The 21546-nt window shown below is 40.8% G+C and overlaps 2 protein-coding genes across 2 annotated transcripts; both read right to left on the minus strand.

Moving 5' to 3' along the window:
- Window positions 1-780: 780 nt before the first annotated feature.
- Window positions 781-20763, minus strand: LOC117656388 (vomeronasal type-2 receptor 26-like). The gene is made up of 8 exons (XM_087883527.1): window positions 20678-20763; window positions 19399-19468; window positions 19177-19347; window positions 17569-17746; window positions 17167-17325; window positions 15134-15210; window positions 13234-13363; window positions 781-1858 (listed from the first exon to the last, which is right to left on the minus strand). The coding sequence occupies exons 1-8, from the start codon at window positions 20761-20763 to the stop codon at window positions 963-965; spliced, it is 1767 nt and encodes a 588-aa protein (XP_087739653.1). The 3' UTR covers window positions 781-962.
- LOC148116242 (vomeronasal type-2 receptor 26-like) lies at window positions 11792-12712 on the minus strand. Its single transcript, XM_087890896.1, has one exon. The coding sequence runs from the start codon at window positions 12710-12712 to the stop codon at window positions 11792-11794; it is 921 nt and encodes a 306-aa protein (XP_087747022.1).
- Window positions 20764-21546: the final 783 nt, after the last annotated feature.

A 21546-nucleotide genomic window follows, 5' to 3' on the forward strand; every position in this document is an offset into this window, starting at 1 on the left:
TGGCGACGTTTCGACGAAGTCTCATTCGTCATCTTCAGGCTGGTGTTCTCGGCTTCGTGCTTCCAGGAGCAATGTGAGATCGCAGCTGTCTCTTCCTTTTAACTGCTAGTGGGGGTGTGAGCTAATTGGGTGGGAACTTGGCTGTGTTCTGATTGGGTGGAGGTGTGTTCTGATTAGTTAGGGGCTTGGCTGTGTTCTGTTTGGGTGGGGGCTTGGTTGTGCTCAGCTTAGTCTGAGTTGCAGGGGGATTTGAGCTGGTGAGCTGCGTTGTTGTTGTTTGGCTTCGTGTTTGTGGCCGTGCGAGCTCTTCATGGTGGGTGTCAGTCTGCTTCATGTATGGATTGGAGGGGTTTAAAGTGGCTAATGATGCAGCTGTGGTCTGGCTTCTGGTCCTTGGTCGTGGCTCATTATCAGTGTGGGTTTGAGTCTGCTTTCTGCATGGATGTGTGGTGGTGACATCCTGTGTGGCTCTCGTGAGTGTGGGTCTGGTGTCATTCGTCATGTTAGGGACTCGTTTGTCAGTAAGGGCGGGTTTCCAAATGGCTGGTAGGCGGGAGGTATCGTCTCGTTTGTTCATGCTGTGTGGGCGTTTTTCTATCTCAATGGCTTCTCTGATTATTCTGTTGTTAAAGTGTTCAGTTTTGGCGATAGTTCTGGTCTTTTTATCTTAGTGGATTGTCTATCATAAATCATTTTTATAGTGTTTATAAATCTCTCCCCAAAGTCCATTCTCTGCAACGGGTGATTGTTGATGATTGACTGATACTTTCTGATCAGGCAAATCATTAAATTACCATTTATTTAAAATTCAAATACAAATACAAAATTTCTCCAAATAAAACAAAAGTTTCCAATTCCCACATAAATCAAAGATTCTTGTGCCTCACTATGTTTTCCATACAATTAAAAACAGGGCCCAAAGGCAAAATAAAAGTTACTACTTTACATATAAATCAGAGATTCTAGTGCCCCATTATATTTTTTCTCTGATTCAGATCCGGCCTGAATAGGATAATGTAGCATTTGGGGAAAAAGATACAAGCCAAGAGACCAGCCCCAGAGGCCAAGATGGAGAAGATCTCCACGGCCACCATGGACTTCCCTTTGGTGCTCAGGTAGGTGGGGAGGAATGAGATCCAAACACTGCAAAAGACCAGCATGCTGAAAGTAATAAACTTGGCTTCATTGAAGCTGTCAGGCAATTTCCTGGCCAGAAAGGCCACTGTGAAACTGATGAGGGCTAAGAAACCCAGATAGGCAAGGACAGCATAAAACATTAAAGCTGAGCCTTCATTACATTCCAAGATGGTCTCTCCTATCAAGGAGTGGAAATCCAAGTTGGGATATGGGGGAGAGGTTACTAACCAGGAGGCACAAAGAAGTGCTTGGATCAGGGGACAGGCTAACACAATAGAATTGGTCAGTGGTTTTCCTAAGAGTTTCCTTGTCTTGTTCCCTGGTTTGGTAGCCATGAAGGCAAGAACCACCATGACAGTTTTTGCCAACACAGAAGAAACCGCAAGGGAGAAGAGAATGGCAAAGGCAGTTTGTCGGAAGAGACAGGTGAGCTTCCCGGGTTGACCAATGAAAAGGAAGGAGCAGAGGAAGCAGAGCAGGAGGGAGACCAGGAGGATGTAGGTGAGATCTCGGTTGTTGGCCTTGACAATCGGTGTATCATGATGTTTAAGGAAAATTGCCAGAACTCCCAATGTGATCATAGAGAGAGAAAGTTGGAGTGAAGTTAAAGCATATCCCAGAGGCTCTTGATAGGCAAGGAAGTGGATCTTCTTGGCAATGCAGTGGTCCTTGTCCATGTTGGGATATTGGTCTTCTGGGCAGGGATCACAGGAAGCTGCATCTGAAATCATTTCATGGCATGTCAAAAAGGGCTAATTATCTGATAACCTTGAGAATACATTATCCAGAAATAAAGACGCTTTCTTTGGCTCAACTTCTCTGCTTTGTACTTTGCATCTATTTATTGAGACTTTTCTTTGCAGAGAACAGCCGGCAGAGATAGTTAGAATGATTTTCTCTTTCTCCAACAGGTCTATCAATTTCCTGATGGAAAGACCATACCCGAAATAATGAAAATTGAAATTTGACACTCACAGTCCTCTCCTTCGTGAAAAGGTTTGTAACTGGATTTTCCAGTGGGTTGTTAAGCGAAAGTTTAGTAGGGAGCGATGAATTGTGCCCCGAAACTACTCTGCATTAAAAAGTCGCCAGAGGGACAAGACAGTTTAGAACTATATATACAGAGGTTCTGCTGAAAAGTATGAATATGCTGAAGAATGTAATCTGCCAAAAATGACAAATAGGTTGATATTTGTTTCTACTGAACAATTTTTCGGATCCTGGAAGATCAATGTTTAAAAGGTGCTCTACCTGTCTGATTAGAGATTGCCCCTTCTGGACAAGGGGCACATTGGTAGCAGCAAACTGGCTTGCCCTCTGGAACTCTCCTCCTCTCTCCTGCCTGGCACCTCTTCAGGCCACACCTGGCAAAGGGCACCTTCTGAAAGAGAAAAGAGAAATGCTTGAGATAGCTTCAGCAATGAATATTCTTCATTTCTTCATTTGTACATTTCTTTTTCCCTCATCAGTATTCAGCTAGAAGGGATAATATATATATAAAGGTTTTTTGATGCACCTTTTTTTTTTCTTGCTTTAATTTATATGCCGCCCTTCTCCGGAGACTCAGGGCGGCTTACAATGCGCTAAGCAATAGCCTTCATCCTTTTGTATATTTATACAAAGTCAGCTTATTGCCCCCACAAACCGAGTCCTCAATTTACCTACCTTAGAAAGGATGGAAGGCTGAGTCAACCTTGAGCCTTGGAGAGATTCGAACCTGCAGTAATTGCAGGCATCTGGTCTTAATAACCAGCTTAATAACAGGGTGCCTTAGACCACTGTACTACCAAGGCTCTTTTAAAATACTTTGATTGTTTTGTGGCTTTCCCCCCCATTTTGTCTTCTTGAAGTTTTCTTTTTTGAGTTTTTTATTTTGAATTTTAATTTTGTCCTGAACAAAATAAAACAAAATATATATGTATACAAATCAGACCTGAAACCTGTTACACACAAAACTGATTTTTCATCCAATGGTTGCCCATGATTTGATTCAGTAACTTGTTTTCAAGCAAGGAGGAAGTTTTCAATCCACAGAAAAGAATGAATCTTTTGCTGACTTTATTTCATCTTCCAGCTCACCTTTCTTGTCCAGACAATTGCATCAGAGTTGATGGTGAAATCTTGGCCTCGGGGAGCCCCAGAATCTATCTGTCCAACTTTCACAGAGAGAAAAGATAAATTGGGGAAGAGAACCCAATTGAGAAGATTATAACGACCAGATCCCAGTCCATTTTCTGAGAAGGAGATTTCATCTCCAGCACTGTTGTTGAACTGGACATTCCTCAAATAGGGTAGAAGCTGAAAGAAATGAGATCTTCAGAAACTGGAGTAATAGGTTAAAAGACACAAATGAGACATCATGCCTTCTACAGTAACATTCTGGAGTAACACCAAGTTTCTAACTACTTCCCCTACAAAAAATCTCTTCTCTGCTAAAGTTCATAGAGGTTTTTGTCTTACAACAACGTGTTCAGTGTATCACATTGCAAAGTAAATGCATGATGTGGGTCAGAGAGTATGCTAAGCCATAGAAACTAAATGTAAGGATTGTCTCTCCTTCCAACTTAAGAAAGTATGAACTCTTGAATCGTCATTGTTCAAAAGGATTCTTTTATTAAGCAGAAGTGAAAGCCATCCAGCTAAAGCACGATCTGAATACTCTCAGGCAAGACAAGCAGGATTAAAGCAATAGAGACCCCTCCCGTTAAGTCAGAATGCAGACGCACCGGTGTATAAGACGCACCAAGATTTCGAAGAGGTAAGTAAGAAAAAAAGTTTTTTGCCCTCCCCAGAACCCAGGAGCACTTTGTAGGGCTCCCAAAACCTGTGTGCACCCTGTTTTTTGCAAAAATGGGCCCATTTTCTGCCCATTTTTTGCCTGTTTTTGTGAAAAACGGGGCGCGAAAAATACGGTACTGTTTCAATCTGGTTTGATTCAGATTTGATGCAGTGATAGGATATTTATTTCAAGAAATACACTTGGGGAGCCTCCTATCTAGAGATCTGTAGAATGGATTTAAAAAAAGACTTACAGAAATTACCTGCCACGACTGGACATTTGAGATCCTCTTTCCAAGTCTTAGCATGGCTGGTTGCCCCCTGGATCCATGCATTGCATGTAATGCGTGTGCCACCGCATAAATGGCATTGTAGATATTGTAACTTTCTCCTGTCATACTTGCTTCAAACGTGTAAGATGGAAGATTCTGCAAATTCTCCTTTCCTGTACATGTTTTTTCCGTCTTTGGAGGGATCTTGCCAGGTTTATGGATCTTGCAGTGAAAGACATATTCCCACCATCGAGGGAGAAAGAAGTCCCCTCGTGGCTTCAAAGGGTCTAAAGACATGAGAAAACGGCTGAATTCTGAGACCTCCCTGGTGTGGTCTGTAAAATGCAAAGCCCCATGGAAGGGCTTTATACCTTGCAATACATATTCAGAGTTTAATGCATTAAGTTTCCAATTGGATGTAAAGATCCAAACTTTCAGAAATGGTGCCTTTCTCTGTGTTTCATAAACAAATGCAACCACTTGTACATTTGCAACAGCACTGGAGTCTCCAAACAGAATAATCACTTCACCTTTAGACCAAGTGTTGAAAATATGAAGTAATTTCGATCCTGAAGTGGCATAAAAATCAGATTTCATCATTTCAGTGAAGGCCAGACAGATCTCCTTCTCCTTGAGCATTGGCATCAGAGATGAGACAAAATGTTCTCCATCGTCATTTTCAGGGGCCAGAAGTCCAACCCAGTTCCACTGGAAATACAGGAGCAGCTGGACTAAACCCACATACTGAGGAAATTCCTTGGGATTAATCCGGAAGAAGGAAGGATAAACTCTTCTCTCTCCCTGAGGGAACTCAAAACCAACACCGAGCTAGAGAAAGTGAGAATCCTCTGTAAGAGACAAAGTACAGTTTAATGGTGACTTCAAGAGTCCCCATTGTGTGGTTTATTACCCCACCAGTCAATTTTATCTACTTTGAGTCAGAAGATTAATCTTTCTCCCTTCTTAGGAAGAGCCACTATTTTGCCTGGTTCTGATAGATCAGAAATCAAAGGAACAAACTATCAATCTGATAAAGAGAATCTGAAATGTGCAGAGAGATGATAAACTTTTATGAAAATCAGGAAGTGGTTTTTGTCAAGCAATTGCAAGGCAGATCTCCAGATGAAGTCAGAGACGCTGACACAAGCTTGTAGTCTTTTATATAAATATAAATATATCTAACATTGAAATTTACACAAGCTTGTCAGGAACACAGGAATATCATGAGGTAAATTAAACACTATACATAGAAGAAAAAGGTTGGGGAAATGGGACACTCTCCTTTTACACCCAAAGCAACCAATCATAGAGTAGATTGCCTCATGCATGAGCAGACAAGATAGTCAGGAACACCGGAACATTATGAGGTAAATTAAACACTATACAGGACACATAGAGAAAAAAGGCGGGAAAAATGGGACAGTCTCCTTTTACACCCAAAGCAACCAATCATAGCATAGATTGCCTCATGCATGAGCAGACAAGATAGTCAGGAACACAGGAACATTATGAGGTAAATTAAAGAGTATATAGAACACACAGAAGAAAAATATGTGTGTGTGGGGGGGAAGGGAAACTCTCTTTATACTTACAGCAACCAATCATCGCGCTGATTGCCTCATGCATGAGTTAGCACTCTCTGACTAGTCAACTACAACTGTGTGTTCTGGCTTATTGTAGACTTTAGTGTTCCAGCTACTAAATTCCATATCCTAACAATTTCTCTTTCAGAATTACATCAATATCTATTTGTGGTTATATAAAAATGTATCTTGACATATAAAATATAAAAATAAATTCTACTATAGGAAGGATGATGATGATGATGATGATGATGATGATTTTATAAAATTTGTATGCCGCCCTGTCACAACGACATTCGACCAAGCGACTGTTAAAAACAACGAATATACATCAAAATCAAGAAAGTTTTTTTTTAAAATTAAAATATACTACCCCATCAGTCCAGGCCGGGGGACATAAATAGCCAAGTCATATTGTCAGACTTGTGTCAGAAGTGAGGTGACAGTTCTGACACATGTAACCATGATGTATCACCCACTTCCAACACCTTTGTCTTCTGTGTCTCTTCTTGTCTGTTCCATATTGTATTCCCCTTACCTGTGGGACCTTGAAGATGCCGAAGATGGAGGTCATCAACCTTGAGGATTTGGGGTTGTGACCGCCAATGACAGAGATCAGAGGGTCCTGCCGATCACATTTATAACCTGGAACCATTTGGCCTCGTGTGGACAGCAGGGAGAAGCTGAAGAAGGAACTATTCCTCTCAGTCTGGTGATTTTCATAGATGTGGAAGCCAAGGGTGATGTTGGGGAGGAGAACCAGATCCTTGTTGACTTCTTTCACTGCAAACATCAAGGTCAGGAACTCCTGGAAGTTCTTGGGGATGGGCCTATAGTGAGAAAAAAAACATTGGGGAACATTACAAGGAAACTAGAGTCTGCAGGTAGGGTTTGGGTTGTATATTTTTGGTTTAGTCTGCAACAGCAAGTCCATGGTTTCATTGAGTTTTTTAAATAAATATTCCTTGTCTATTTTATATAATTCCATCACCCTCCCTTCTTCACTTTGCCTTAGTGATTGTAATTGAGTTTCTCTTGGAGCACCCTCTTCAAGTCTGGTAACCATTTATGACCACAAGACTCCAGTGTGTGGGTCACAGCACAGATTAACTTATAAGTTCATTATTCATGAGAAATGCTGATTCCAACACTGAGGGAATTGGGGAGTACCTCACATTGAAAAAGGACTTCGCTTTCAGGTTTCTTTCACCATAATTTTACATCCAAATTAATATTATAAGTCAACTTCTTCACTAGGCCAGCAGTCTCTAAGGTGGTGTCCCACCTCACTTTTATGTGGCTTATAATTATCACGATGAAGACTTCTGGGGAAAAACTGTGAATTTTAGTCTTTTTCTTGAGTTTGACAAAGATTTGAAGATCCCTAGAAGAATCATTTCTGAAAGGAGGCCCTGAATTTGAAACAAAAGAAAATGGTCATCTAAAGATTTCCCCTCCAGGTGAAACTTACAAGAATTTATCAATAAAGAGGAATGGGTCATTTTGAAAATCTGGGCCTTTGGAGAATATGAGAGCTACCAGGGGTAAATTCCCCCCAATAATCAGATCACCAGGCCCGTAATACTTCCAGTCATTCTGCTTCTGGTTTTTCAACACACATACAGTTTGCATCCTCTTAGCAGTTATTGGAGGCAGGAGCCAGAAGAGTAGCAGAGGCAGCCCAGTCATTTTTGTCACCTTCCCTCCTAGATCAAAAATCAAGATCTGTGCAGAAGCTGAATTGCAGGCGGCATTTGAAATCTCCCCAGAAACTGTGGCACAACCGAGACCGCTTTGTCAGCTGGATGGCCTCAGGGCAATTTTATCTGATGTCTCCTTGCATTAAAACATTTGTATTGCATTTCTTCATTTGCTTCTATCAATCTTATTCTGAAATTAGGCTAAGTGCTGTGTTTTATTGCAATGATAAGCTCCCAAGAACAATCAATCAATCAACTACAACTCAATCAATCATGCTTTTTCTTACCTGTCTTTATGCTTTGACAAAAAGGCCAGCTGAGTCTCACCAAACTGTGGAGTTAGCTCTTTGGAAGACAAACCAAGGTCCCCCATCGCTGGGAAAACCCAGAGAATATTTTTTAAAGTAAGTTTTACCTCAGAACATTTTTGTGGGTTGAAATCCAGAGGGAATACATGAAGAATTACTATTCTTCTGATAATTATAAGGAAAACCAATTGTCCTACCCACTTAGCAATAGGTGTTGTTTGCACCTCAGATAGGGAAAAATATGTTTGTGTCTCTTGCTGTTAATCCACAGAGTAGATGGACTCGAGAGTCAAAGATGTAGTAAACTTTTTGACCTACCTGAAAGTGAACACCTGCACACAAGATGGAGTTTGGCCTGTGCCATAGTATGTTCAGATAGAAAGGGTTCCAATGGGGCATGGTAGCAGTCAGCTGTACCCTAGGAAGTGTGAGCAATCATGCCAATGTTCAGATGGAATAACTGGTTTAGTTATATCCATGAGTCAAGGGATGGAATGGATTGGTTGATCAAGTGTATATGGCCACCCATCTCATGCAAAGCAATCCTGAGCAGCATACAACAGTCCAGTCACCTCATGGTTAGATTATTGCAACACGCTCTACATGGGGCTACCCTTGAAAAGTGTTCGGAGACTACAGTTGGTCCAGAATGCAGTCGCGCGAGCTGTCGTGGGTGCACCTAGGTACACCCACATTACACCAATTCTCCGCTAGCTGCACTGGCTCCCTATTGGTCTCCGGTCACAATTCAAGGTGTTGGTTATTACCTTTAAAGCCCTGCATGGCTTAGGGCCAGGTTATCTTCGAGACCGCCTTCTACCGCATAGCTCCCAGCGACCGGTAAGATCCCACAGAGTTGGGTCCCGTCAGCTGAACAATGCCGGCTGGCAGGCCCAGGGGGGAGGGCCTTCTCTGTGGCTGCCCCAGCTCTCTGGAACCAGTTACCTCCTGCGATCTGGACCATCCCCACCCTATTGGCCTTCCGAAAAGCGGTGAAGACCTGGCTCTTCCGGCAGGCCTGGGGCCGTTGACCTCACTCTTGTGATCTGGCGAGATCTGGCCATGAATGGTGTGGATGAGTTTTTAATGTTTTTAATCTTTAAATGTTTTTTTTATAATGATTTTTAAAAATGTATTGTGAGCCGACCTGTCTTCAGAGAGGGGCGGCATATAAATTGCATTAATTAAATTAAATTAAATTAAAAACTGTAAATAAAGAAGACAATCATTGCTTAAAATCTTTATACAACGTTTGTTAAAAGGAATTAGAATTATTGAAGACCCCAAGGCTGCTAGCATGAGCAGATCTGAGGGAACTTCAGAAGCTCAGGAGTGATGAGGACAACCAATGCAGCTCAGCAAACAAAAGTATAATGAGATCTACCAGAAACATAACTGCTCTTGCTAATGCATTTTGCACCAGCTGAAGTTTCTGGACACTCTTCAAGGGATGGCCCATATGGAATGCATTGCAATAGTCCAACCAAGAGGTGACCAGGGCATCCTTTGTCCTGAAATGGGTGAAACTGGCACATAAACAAAGGCCCTTCTAACCATAACTGCTACTTGATCCTCAAGCAGGAGTTGTGAGTCCAGGAGGACCCCAAATTTCTTGCAGGGTTTGTTTGGGGCAATGCAACTCCTCCCAGCACCATAGATGGTGTAGTTTTTTATCCGTGGTTTTTCAGGCTCCTGAATGCAACACCATAACTACGTAGTACGATGGACTTGCAGGGCTGGCGCAACGTGTAACATCTTCACACGGGTGCAATAGGACTGGGTGTTTGTTAATATGATTTATTGGGTTAGTGATTTTCTGTCCTCACTGTGATTTGTATTGTGATGGGGTGGGGTGTGCACTGAGGGAGCTCAACCAATCTCATTGTACATATGTTGTGTGCTGACAATAAAGATTTGATTGATTGATTGATTGATTGATTGAGTCCTAGGAATATGGTGCCTACACCTGTCTGCGTGACATGTGGCAGAACATTTTGTGCCTGTACAGGCCTTACCAGCCATCTGTGGAGACATCATGAACAGTTCACAACCTGTTAGATGTCAAGGTCCTCTTCAAACATGATGGACGAGCATCATCAGTCCTAGAAATAGAGATCCCCCCAAACTCAAAGTCATTCAGTCTTGCTGAGATTCCTAAGAAGCCTGTTTTCCCCCATGCAGACACTGATAGCCTTCAGACAGCAGGACAGGACATGCACAGCGCTGCTTAATTTAGCAGAAGCACCGATGTTCAATTGGATGTCATCAGCATATTGAGGATACCTCACCACATGGAGATGGTTGAGCTTATTCTGGGGTCTCGTGTAGATCTTGAATGAGAGAGGGGACAGCACTGACCCCTATGGCACCTCACATGAAGAGAGTCCAGGGTGGGGTCTCTCCTCCACAATCACCACTGAGTCAAGTAAGACAAGGATAGATCCAGTAACTTAGCTGTTCCTAGCACTTTATTCTTCTGGACCCAGAGCTCTGCTGTTGTTCCTGGGATCTCTTGGAGCCCCTCTACTAGTTTAAGTGTCACAGTCCAAAATACCCCTATCACTAGGACCACTTTGGCCTTGACTTTCCACACCATCTCCTGTTCCTCCTTTAGACTCTGGACCAGTGTCCCATCCTCCTCTTTCCTGATCTTGCTGCCATTTGACACTGCATCTATCATCACCACTGTCTCCTTCTCTATGACTTCTATGTCTGGTTCATTGGCCAGGAACTGCCTGTCTGCCGTGATCTGGATGTCCCAAAGGATCTTAGCCTTATTATTCTCCACAACTGTGGGTGGAATATCACATCTAGGCCTTAGGAGGTTTAGCCCATACACTGTGCATATGTTCCCGTTCCAACTACTTGGTGGTGTCATTCAGTGTATGCTGTCCCTGCCTGCATCTTACACCCTGTCACTTATGTATTGGATTCTCTCTGAGGATGGATGCATTATTCAGGTGTGGTCTAATCAATATATAATATGGATCCATATTCACTGAGTTGGATATGACTCTTGGTGATTCTATGGGCCAGGTCTCTCCAGATCTTGTGATCCTGCCCTCCTTTTTGAGTTGTTTTATGCTCCAGCTGGTGTCACCTTTAATAGTGTCCACCATGGCATTTTACCATTAACTCTTCCAAACATCATTGCTTTCTCCAGGGAATTTCCATGCATGACATGGCCAAAGTAAGTGAGACTCAGTGTCATAATTCCCTTCCAGAAGCAGACCTGGTTTTATCAGCTCCTATACTTGTTTGTCCAAAAGGTTGGATAGGATAGGATAGGATAGGATAGGATAGGATAGGAATAGAATAGAATAGAATAGAATAGAATAGAATAGAATAGAATAGAATAGAATAGAATAGAATAGAATAGAATAGAATAGAATAGAATTCTTTATTGGCCAAGTGTGATTGGATACAGAAGGAACTTGTGTTTGGTGCATATGCTCTCAGTGCACATAAAAAGTCAAGATTTAATGTGTTATTCTAATTAGTTAAGCATATCACATCATGATACTGAGACCTAAGGAGGAATGTTTTAATACTCTAAATTGTATTGTGCCAAATCTGAAATGGAAATAGAAGGAATTTCAAACAGGAACTAAAAATGATGTCTCTTTGGACAGGGATGATTATAAAATAGCAATAGCACTTAGCACTTAATAGCACTTAGATTTATATACCACTTCACAGTGCTTTTACAGCCCTCTCTAAGTGGTTTACAGAGTCAGCCTATTGCCTCCAACAATCTGCTCCTCCTTTTACTGACTCGGAAGGATGGAAGGGTGAGTCAGCCTTGAGCCAGTAAGGATTGAACCCGTGGCAATCAGCAGAATTAGCCTGCAATCCTGCATTCTAACCACTGCGCCACCAAATATTTCCATGATTTCCAATTATTTGAAGGACAAACCACTCTCTTATTTCATCATTGTTAAGAAACCACATCAAATTAAAAAAGGTCCCGAAGGCAAAATAAAAGTTACTACTTTACATATAAATCAGAGATTCTAGTGTCCCATTATATTTTTTCTCTGATTCAGATCCGGCCTGAATAGGATAATGTAGCATTTGGGGGAAAAGATACAGGCCAAGAGAGCAGCCCCAGAGGCCAAGATGGAGAAGATCTCCACGGCCACCATGGACTTCCCTTTGGTGCTCAGGTAGGTGGGGAGGAAGGAGATCCAAACACTGCAAAAGACCAGCATGCTGAAAGTAATAAACTTGGCTTCATTGAAGCTGTCAGGCAATTTCCTAGCCAAAAAGGCCATGATAAAACTCACGAGGGCCAGAAAACCCAGGTAGGCCAGGACAGTGTAAAACATGGAAGCTGAGCCTTCATTACATTCCAAGATGGCCTCTCCTATCAAGGAGTGGAAATCCAAGTTAGGAAATGGGGGAGAAGTTATCAGCCAAGTAGCACAAAGAACCGCTTGGACAAGAGGACAGGATACAACAATGCAATTGGTCAGTGATTTTCCTAAGAATTTCCTTGTCCTGTTTCCTGGCTTGGTGGCCATGAAAGCCAGAACCACCATGACAGTTTTTGCCAAGACAGAGGAAACTGCCAGGGAAAAGAGAATGGCAAAGGCAGTTTGTCGGAAGAGACAGGTGAGCTTCCTCGGTTGACCAATGAAAAGGAAGGAGCAGAGGAAGCAGAGCAGAAGGGAGACCAGGAGGAGGTAGGTGAGATTTCTGTTGTTGGCCTTGACAATTGGTGTGTCACGATGTTTAAGGAAAATTGCCAGGACTCCCAATGTGGTCATAGAGAGAGAAAGAGCTAGAGAAACTAAAGCATATCCCATGGTGTCTTGATAGGAAAGAAAGTGGAGCTTCTTAGCAATGCAGTGGTCCTTGTTCTTCTTGGGATATTGGTCTTCTGGGCAGGGATCACAGGAAGCTGAATCTGAAATCAAGAATTTACATTTCATGGCATATCAAAAAGGGCTAATCATCTGATAACCTTGAGGATACGTTATCCAGAAATCAGGATGTTTTCAGCTCTTTGGCTCAACTTCTCTGCTTTGTACTTTGCATCTATTTATTGAGACTTTTCTTTGCAGAGAACAGCCGGCAGAGATAGTTAGAATGATTTTCTCTTTCTCCAACAGGTCTATCAATTTCCTGACGGAAAGACCATACCCAAAATAATGAAAATTGAAATTTGACACTCACAGTCCTCTCCTTCGTGAAAAGGTTTGTAACTGGATTTCCCAGTGGGTTGTTAAGCGAAAGTTTAGTAGGGAGCCCATGAATTGTGCCCCGAAACTACTCTGCATTAAAAAGTGGCCAGAGGGACAAGACAGTTTAGAACTATATATACAGAGGTTCTGCTGAAAAGTATGAATATGCTGAAGAATGTAATCTGCCAAAAATGACAAATAGGTTGATATTTGTTTCTACTGAACAATTTTTCTGATCCTGGAAGATCAATGTTTAAAAGGTGCTCTACCTGTCTGATTAGAGATGGCTCCTTCTGGACAAGGGGCACATTGGTAGCAGCAAACTGGCTCTCCCTCTGGAACTCTTCTCCTCTCTCCTGCCTGGCACCTCTTCAGGCCACACCTGGCAACGGGCACCTTCTAAAAGAGAAAAGCGAAATATTGTAGATGGCCAAAGCAATGAATGTTCTTCATTTATTCATTTGTACATTTCTTTTTCCCTCATCAGAATGCCTTCAAAACATATGGTTAACTAGAGTCTATCGGAATCGGGGAAAAGCTATGGGGGGATTAAGGCCAGTTCCACTTCAAACCACTAATCGATGCTGGAGATTGGAAGTTGGACTTTTCAATAGAATAGAATAGAATAGAATAGAATAGAATAGAATAGAATAGAATAGAATAGAATAGAATAGAATAGAATAGAATAGAATAGAATAGAATAACAGAGTTCACTTTTTGAATTTATTATTTTATTTTGCTTTTTGCTTTAAAAGTTGATTAGTGGTTGAATGCTGATTTATTTCAACCCCTTGCTGGACTCTAATTGCTTTTTCTCTTTTTTCCTTTTAATATATGTTGTTCTGGATAACCTGTATCCCTTCCATACAGAAAGCAGGACAATGTTCAGGGATGTGTGAAGAGGTATTAGGCTCACACCACTGGATTCTGTATTATTTTGAATTTGCAAAATGCCTGGAGTTTATTTCTATTGTATTTTTCTCATAATTTTGGACTGAAATACAGAGGAAAACATGCTTTTTTTTTGTTCTTTATTCCATGATTTAAATTTCACAGATTAAAATGGCTGAACAGTGTTTGAAACATAAGACAGGAGGCTGGGGAAATATGCAACTTCTAGCTGGATTTCTCTTTCAAAAACTTGATCAAATTCTAATGATTGTCCAAACAATGTTAGGATCTGAAGCTTTATCTTTGGATAAAGATACACAAAAGGACTTTGATCCGGTTCCAAATCAAAGAGATGGCTGGAAAACCAGCGAAGTGGATTTCATCTGTTGTTCCAAACTTTAAGTCTGTAAATTTCTTCAACAGCACAGCTTTGACTGGAAAGGAGAGAGACCAAATTCCTTTCATCTACAAAGACGGAGTAGACTGGATGGATTTATTCAGGTTAACTGACAACTATTTCTGCTTGCACTTTGATCTATTCTGGAGACTTCATTTACTATAAATTTACAATATTTACTATATTTATATTTACTAAATTTATTTAAACAACAAATGACAAGAGATGATATTAAGAAACAAGAAACACGGATCTTTGACCCAGGATGAACTATCTATAACTTTTGGAATGATTTGGGATAGATAAGACGTCATGGTAAATTTTCTACGAGTGAATTACAATGACAGTTTTTTAACAGAGTGTTTTGAAACTTTAACTTTGTTCTGTTTCACTATTATCATTCTTCCTGTTAACTACTTTGTCATTAATATAACATATAGCAGACAGGCCAACAAGTTGCAAATAGATTTAGTAGTTTAGAAATTTTGGGAGGCCTATTTCTCAAGGGGTGAAAACTAATGTTGTAGTAATATATTAAACAGTATTCAGCTAGAAGGGATAATGTATGTATAATGTGGGGTTTTTTTTGATGCACCTTTTAAAATATTTTGATTGTTTTGTGGTTTTTCCCCCCCTTTTTGTCTTCTTTAAGGTTTTTTTTTTGAGTTTTGTATTTTGAATTTTAATTTTGTCCTGAACAAAATAAAACAAAATATATATGTATACAAATCAGACCTGAAACCTGTTACACACAAAACCAATTTTTCATCCAATGGTTGCCCATGATTTGATTCAGTAACTTGTTTTCAAGCAAGGAGGAAGTTTTCAATCCACAGGAAAGAATGAATCTTTTGCTGACTTTATTTCATCTTCCAGCTCACCTTTCTTGTCCAGACAATTGCATCAGAGTTGATGGTGAAATCTTGGCCTCGGGGAGCCTCAGAATCTATCTGTCCGACTTTCACAGGGACAAAAGATAAATTGGGGAGGAGAACCCAATTGAGAAGATTATAACGACCAGATCCCAGTCCATTTTCTGAGAAGGAGATTTCATCTCCAGCACTGTTGTTGAACTGGACTTTCCTCAAATAAGGTAGAAGCTGAAAGAAATGAGACCTTCAGACATTGGAGTAATAGGTTAAAAGACACAAATGAGACCTCATGCCTTCTACAGTAACATTCTGGAGTAACACCAAGTTTCTAACTACTTCCCCTACAAAAAATCTCTTCTCTGCTAAAGTTCATAGAGGGTTTTGTCTTACAACAACGTGTTCAGTGTATCACATTGCAAAGTAAATGCATGATGTGGGTCAGAGAGTATGCTAAGCCATAGAAACTAAATTTAAGGATTGCTTCTCTTTCCAACTTAAGAAAGTACGAGCTCTTGAATTGTGGTTGTTCAAAAGGATTCTTTTATTAAGCAGAAGTGAAAGCCATCCAGCTAAAGCATGATCCGAATACCCTCAGGCAAGACAAGCAGGATTAAAGTGGTAGAGACCACTCCCTTTAAGTCAGAATACAGATTTTAGCCAATACACAAGTGTGAAGATGTTTTCTTTCCCAGTTTCCCTGAGAACCCGAAGAACCTTGCATTCCCACTGTTATCCTTTAAAGTGAAACAACCCACATGGCTATCATAAAAATTCCTCCAGGTAAAGAGGATCTCAGGGCTCTTTGGCGCCAGGATATATGTTGTAAAATATCTGTTGACACAGGCAATGCTCGTAAATTGAATCCAAGTCTCCCCCTTCCTCCAACTGAATGGCAGTATCACTTTTAGGGATCTGAGACTAAACCAATGTTAAAATGAACTGAATTGATAGTCTTTTCAGAAAGTAACGCAGGTTTGGAACATGTGGGGAGACTTGCCCCAAAGAATTGCAAGATTCCCCACCCAAAGGAAAGTTCAAGTCCCTGCCCAACACCCACATGTCCATCACATGGTCCAATCAATGCACCGTCCCATCTGGAGATGCCTCTCAGTCACACTCCTCCAGGTGCAGGGCAAGACGTCCTTGACTTTCTGAGAAAGGAATGTTATTATGACTATATATCATCCTGGCTCCATACAATCCCCCCTCCCAGTTTCCCACAGTAGTAAATGTGACAGGCCTGAAGATTCAATGAAAAGATGGTTTCCAGGCCTGACACCAGGTGTGAGAAGGTGGGATCTGAGATCAGGTGACCCCTTGGACTGTGACCTGATTGGACCATGTGATGACTGCATGGGTAGGGGAAAGAAAAAATTTGACTTTTGACTAGGGGGAAACCTGAGGTGTGTGTGTGTTTAGAGTTGGGTTTTCCCAGAAGTGCCAATACGACATGCCTAATAAATCTATACTTTGAGGAATATGCCTGCCTTGGAGTTTTGATTCCATTGGGTGTGTTACTTGGAACCCTGACAATTCATTTGATTGTTCTTTAAAAATAATTACCGTATTTTTCGGACTATAAGACGCACCGGTGTATAAGACGCACCAAGATTTCGAAGAGGTAAGTAAGAAAAAAAGTTTTTCGCCCTCCCCAGACCCCAGGAGCACTCTGTAGGCCCCCAAACCCTCTGTGCACCCTGTTTTTTTGCAAAAATGGGCCCATTTTCTGCCCATTTTTTGCCTGTTTTTTGTGACAAATGGGGCGCAAAAAATACGGTACTGTTTCAATCTGGTTTGATTCAGATTTGATGCAGTGATAGGATATTTATTTCAAGAAATACACTTGGGGAGCCTCCTATCTAGAGATCTGTAGAATGGATTTAAAAAAAGACTTACAGAAATTACCTGCCACGACTGGACATTTGAGATCCTCTTTCCAAGTCTTAGCATGGCTGGTTGCCCCCTGGATCCATGCATTGCATGTAATGCATGTGCCACCGCATAAATGGCATTGTAAATATTGTAACTTTCTCCTGTCATACTTGCTTCAAACGTGTAAGATGGAAGATTCTGCAAATTCTCCTTTCCTGTACATGTTTTTTCCGTCTTTGGAGGGATCTTGCCAGGTTTATGGATCTTGCAGTGAAAGACATATTCCCACCATCGAGGGAGAAAGAAGTCCCCTCGTGGCTTCAAAGGGTCTAAAGACATGAGAAAACGGCTGAATTCTGAGACATCCCTGGTGTGGTCTGTAAAATGCAAAGCCCCATGGAAGGGCTTTATACCTTGCAAAACATATTCAGAGTTTAATGCATTAAGTTTCCAATTGGATGTAAAGATCCAAACTTTCAGAAATGGTGCCTTTCTCTGTGTTTCATAAACAAACGCAACCACTTGTACATTTGCAACAGCACTGGAATCTCCAAACAGAATAATCACTTCACCTTTAGACCAAGTGTTGAAAATATGAAGTAATTTCGATCCTGAAGTGGCATAAAAATCAGATTTCATCATTTCAGTGAAAGCCAGACAGATCTCCTTCTCCTTGAGCATTGGCATCAGAGATGAGACAAAATGTTCTCCATCGTCATTTTCAGGGGCCAGAAGTCCAACCCAGTTCCACTGGAAATACAGGAGCAGCTGGACTAAACCCACATACTGAGGAAATTCCTTGGGATTAATCCGGAAGAAGGAAGGATAAACTCTTCTCTCTCCCTGAGGGAACTCAAAACCAACACCGAGCTAGAGAAAGTGAGAATCCTCTGTAAGAGACAAAGTACAGTTTAATGGTGACTTCAAGAGTCCCCATTGTGTGGTTTATTACCCCACCAGTCAATTTTATCTACTTTGAGTCAGAAGATTAATCTTTCTCCCTTCTTAGGAAGAGCCACTATTTTGCCTGGTTCTGATAGATCAGAAATCAAAGGAACAAACTATCAATCTGATAAAGAGAATCTGAAATATGCAGAGAGATGATAAACTTTTATGAAAATCAGGAAGTGGTTTTTGTCAAGCAATTGCAAGGCAGATCTCCAGATGAAGTCAGAGACGCTGACACAAGCTTGTAGTCTTTTATATAAATATAAATATATCTAACATTGAAATTTACACAAGCTTGTCAGGAACACAGGAATATCATGAGGTAAATTAAACACTATACATAGAAGAAAAAGGTTGGGGAAATGGGACACTCTCCTTTTACACCCAAAGCAACCAATCATAGCATAGATTGCCTCATGCATGAGCAGACAAGATAGTCAGGAACACAGAAACATTATGAGGTAAATTAAACACTATACAGGACACATAGAGAAAAAAGGCGGGAAAAATGGGACTGTCTCCTTTTACACCCAAAGTAACCAATCATAGCATAGATTGCCTCATGCATGACCAGACAAGATAGTCAGGAACACAGAAACATTATGAGGTAAATTAAACAGTATATAGAACGCACAGAAGAAAAATATGTGTGTGTGTGGGGGAAGGGAAACTCTCTTTATACTTACAGCAACCAATCATCGCGCTGATTGCCTTATGCATGAGTTAGCACTCTCTGACTAGTCAACTACAACTGTGTGTTCTGGCTTATTATAGACTTTAGTGTTCCAGCTACTAAATTCCATATCCTAACAATTTCTCTTTCAGAATTACATCAATATCTATTTGTGGTTATATAAAAATGTATCTTGACATATAAAATATAAAAATAAATTCTACTATAGGAAGGATGATGATGATGATGATGATGATGATGATGATTTTATAAAATTTGTATGCCGCCCTGTCACAATGACAGTCGACCAAGCGACTGTTAAAAACAACGAATATACATCAAAATCAAGAAAGTTTTTTTTAAAAAAATTAAAATATACTACCCCATCAGTCCAGGCCGGGGGACATAAATAGCCAAGTCATATTGTCAGACTTGTGTCAGAAGCGAGGTGACAGTTCTGACACATGTAACCATGATGTATCACCCACTTCCAACACCTTTGGTTTCACCTTTGTCTTCTGTGTCTCTTCTTGTCTGTTCCATATTGTATTCCCCTTACCTGTGGGACCTTGAAGATGCCAAAGATGGAGGTCATCAACCTTGAGGATTTGGGGTTGTGACCACCAATGACAGAGATCAGAGGGTCCTGCCGATCACATTTATAACCTGGAACCATTTGGCCTCGTGTGGACAGCAGGGAGAAGCTGAAGAAGGAACTATTCCTCTCAGTCTGGTGATTTTCATAGATGTGGAAGCCAAGGGTGATGTTGGGGAGGAGAACCAGATCCTTGTTGACTTCTTTCACTGCAAACATCAAGGTCAGGAACTCCTGGAAGTTCTTGGGGATGGGCCTATAGTGAGAGAAAAAAAAACCATTCGGGAACATTACAAGGAAACTAGAGTCTGCAGGTAGGGTTTGCGTTGTATATTTTTGGTTTAGTCTGCAACAGCAAGTCCCTGGTTTCATTGAGTATTTAAAATAAATATTCCTCGACTAAACTTCTATGGTTTAATGAGGGAGGAGAAAGGTTCTCTTTATATATCATGGACTATTTTATACAATTCCATCACCCTCCCTTCTTCACTTTGCCTTAGTGATTGTAATTGAGTTTCTCTTAGAGCAACCTCTTCAAGTCTGGTAACCATTTATGACCACAAGTGGGTGGGTCAGAGCAAAGATTTACTTATAAGTCCATTATTCATGAGAAATGCTGATTCCAACACTGAGGGAATTGGGGAGTACCTCACATTGGAAAAGGACTTCACTTTCAGGTTACTTTCACCATGATTTTACATCCAAATTAATATTATAAGTCAACTTCTTCACTAGGTCAGCAGTCTCTAAGGTGGTGTCCCACCTCACTTTTATGTGGCTTATAATTATCACAATGAAGAGTTCTGGGGAAAAACTGTGAATTTTAGCCTTTTTCTTGAGTTTGACAAAGATTTGAAGATCCCTAGAAGAATCATTTCTGAAAGGAGGCCCTGAATTTGAAACAAAAGAAAATGGTCATGTAAAGATTTCCCCTCCAGGTGAAACTTACAAGAATTTATCAATAAAGAGGAATGGGTCATTTTGAAAATCTGGGCCTTTGGAGAATATGAGAGCTACCAGGGGTAAATTCCCCCCAATAATCAGATCACCAGGCCCGTAATACTTCCAGTCATTCTGCTTCTGGTTTTTCAACACACATACAGTTTGCATCCTCTTAGCAGTTATTGGAGGCAGGAGCCAGAAGAGTAGCAGAGGCAGCCCAGTCATTCTTGTCACCTTCCCTCCTAGATCAAAAATCAAGATTTGTGCAGAAGCTGAATTGCAGGCGGCACTTGAAATCTCCCCAGAAACTGTGGCACAACCGAGACCACTTTGTCAGCTGGATGGCCTCAGGGCAATTTTATCTGATGTCTCCTTGCATTAAAACATTTGTATTGCATTTCTTTATTTGCTTCTATCGACCTTATTCTGAAATTAGGCTATGTGCTGTATTTTATTGCAATGATAAGCTCCCAAGAACAATCAATCAATCAACTACAACTCAATCAATCATGCTTTTTCTTACCTGTCTTTATGCTTTGACAAAAAGGCCAGCTGAGTCTCACCAAACTGTGGAGTTAGCTCTTTGGAAGACAAACCAAGGTCCCCCATCGCTGGGAAAACCCAGAGAATATTTTTTAAAGTAAGTTTTACCTCAGAACATTTTTGTGGGTTGAAATCCAGAGGGAATACATGAAGAATTACTGTTCTTCTGATAATTATAAGGAAAACCAATTGTCCTACCCACTTAGCAATAGGTGTTGTTTGCACCTCAGTTAGAGAAAAATATGTTTGTGTCTCTTGTTGTTAATCCACAGAGTAGATGGATTTGAGAGTCGAAGTGTAGTAAACTTTTTGACCTATCTGAAAATGAACACCTGCACACAAGATGGAGTTTGGCCTGTGCCGTAGTATGTTCAGATAGAAAAGGTTCCAATGGGACATGATAGCTGTACCCTAGGAAGTGTGAGCAATCATGCCAATGTTCAGATGGAATAACTGGTTTAGTTATTTAGTTTAGGGAACTTCAGAAGCTCAGGAGTGATGAGGCCAACCAATGCAGCTCAGCAAACAAAAGTATAATGAAATCTACCAGAAACATAACTGCTCTTGCTAATGCATTTTGCACCAGCTGAAGTCTCTGGATACTCTTCAAGGGATGGCCCATATAGAACGCATTGCAGTAGTCCAACCAAGAGGTGATCAGGGCACCCTTTGTCCTGGAATGGGTGAAGCTGGCACATAAACAAAGTTGTGAAAAGGCCTTTCTAGCCATAATTGCCACTAATTTATTTATTTATTTATTTATTTATTTATTTATTTATTTATTTATTTATTTATTTATTTATTAATTAATTAATTAATTTATTTATTTATTTATTTATTTGTCAGATT

The sequence above is a fragment of the Pantherophis guttatus genome, chromosome 1 (genome assembly GCF_059756535.1).
Source record: "Pantherophis guttatus breed Tessera chromosome 1, ASM5975653v1, whole genome shotgun sequence".
NCBI lineage: Eukaryota > Metazoa > Chordata > Lepidosauria > Squamata > Colubridae > Pantherophis > Pantherophis guttatus.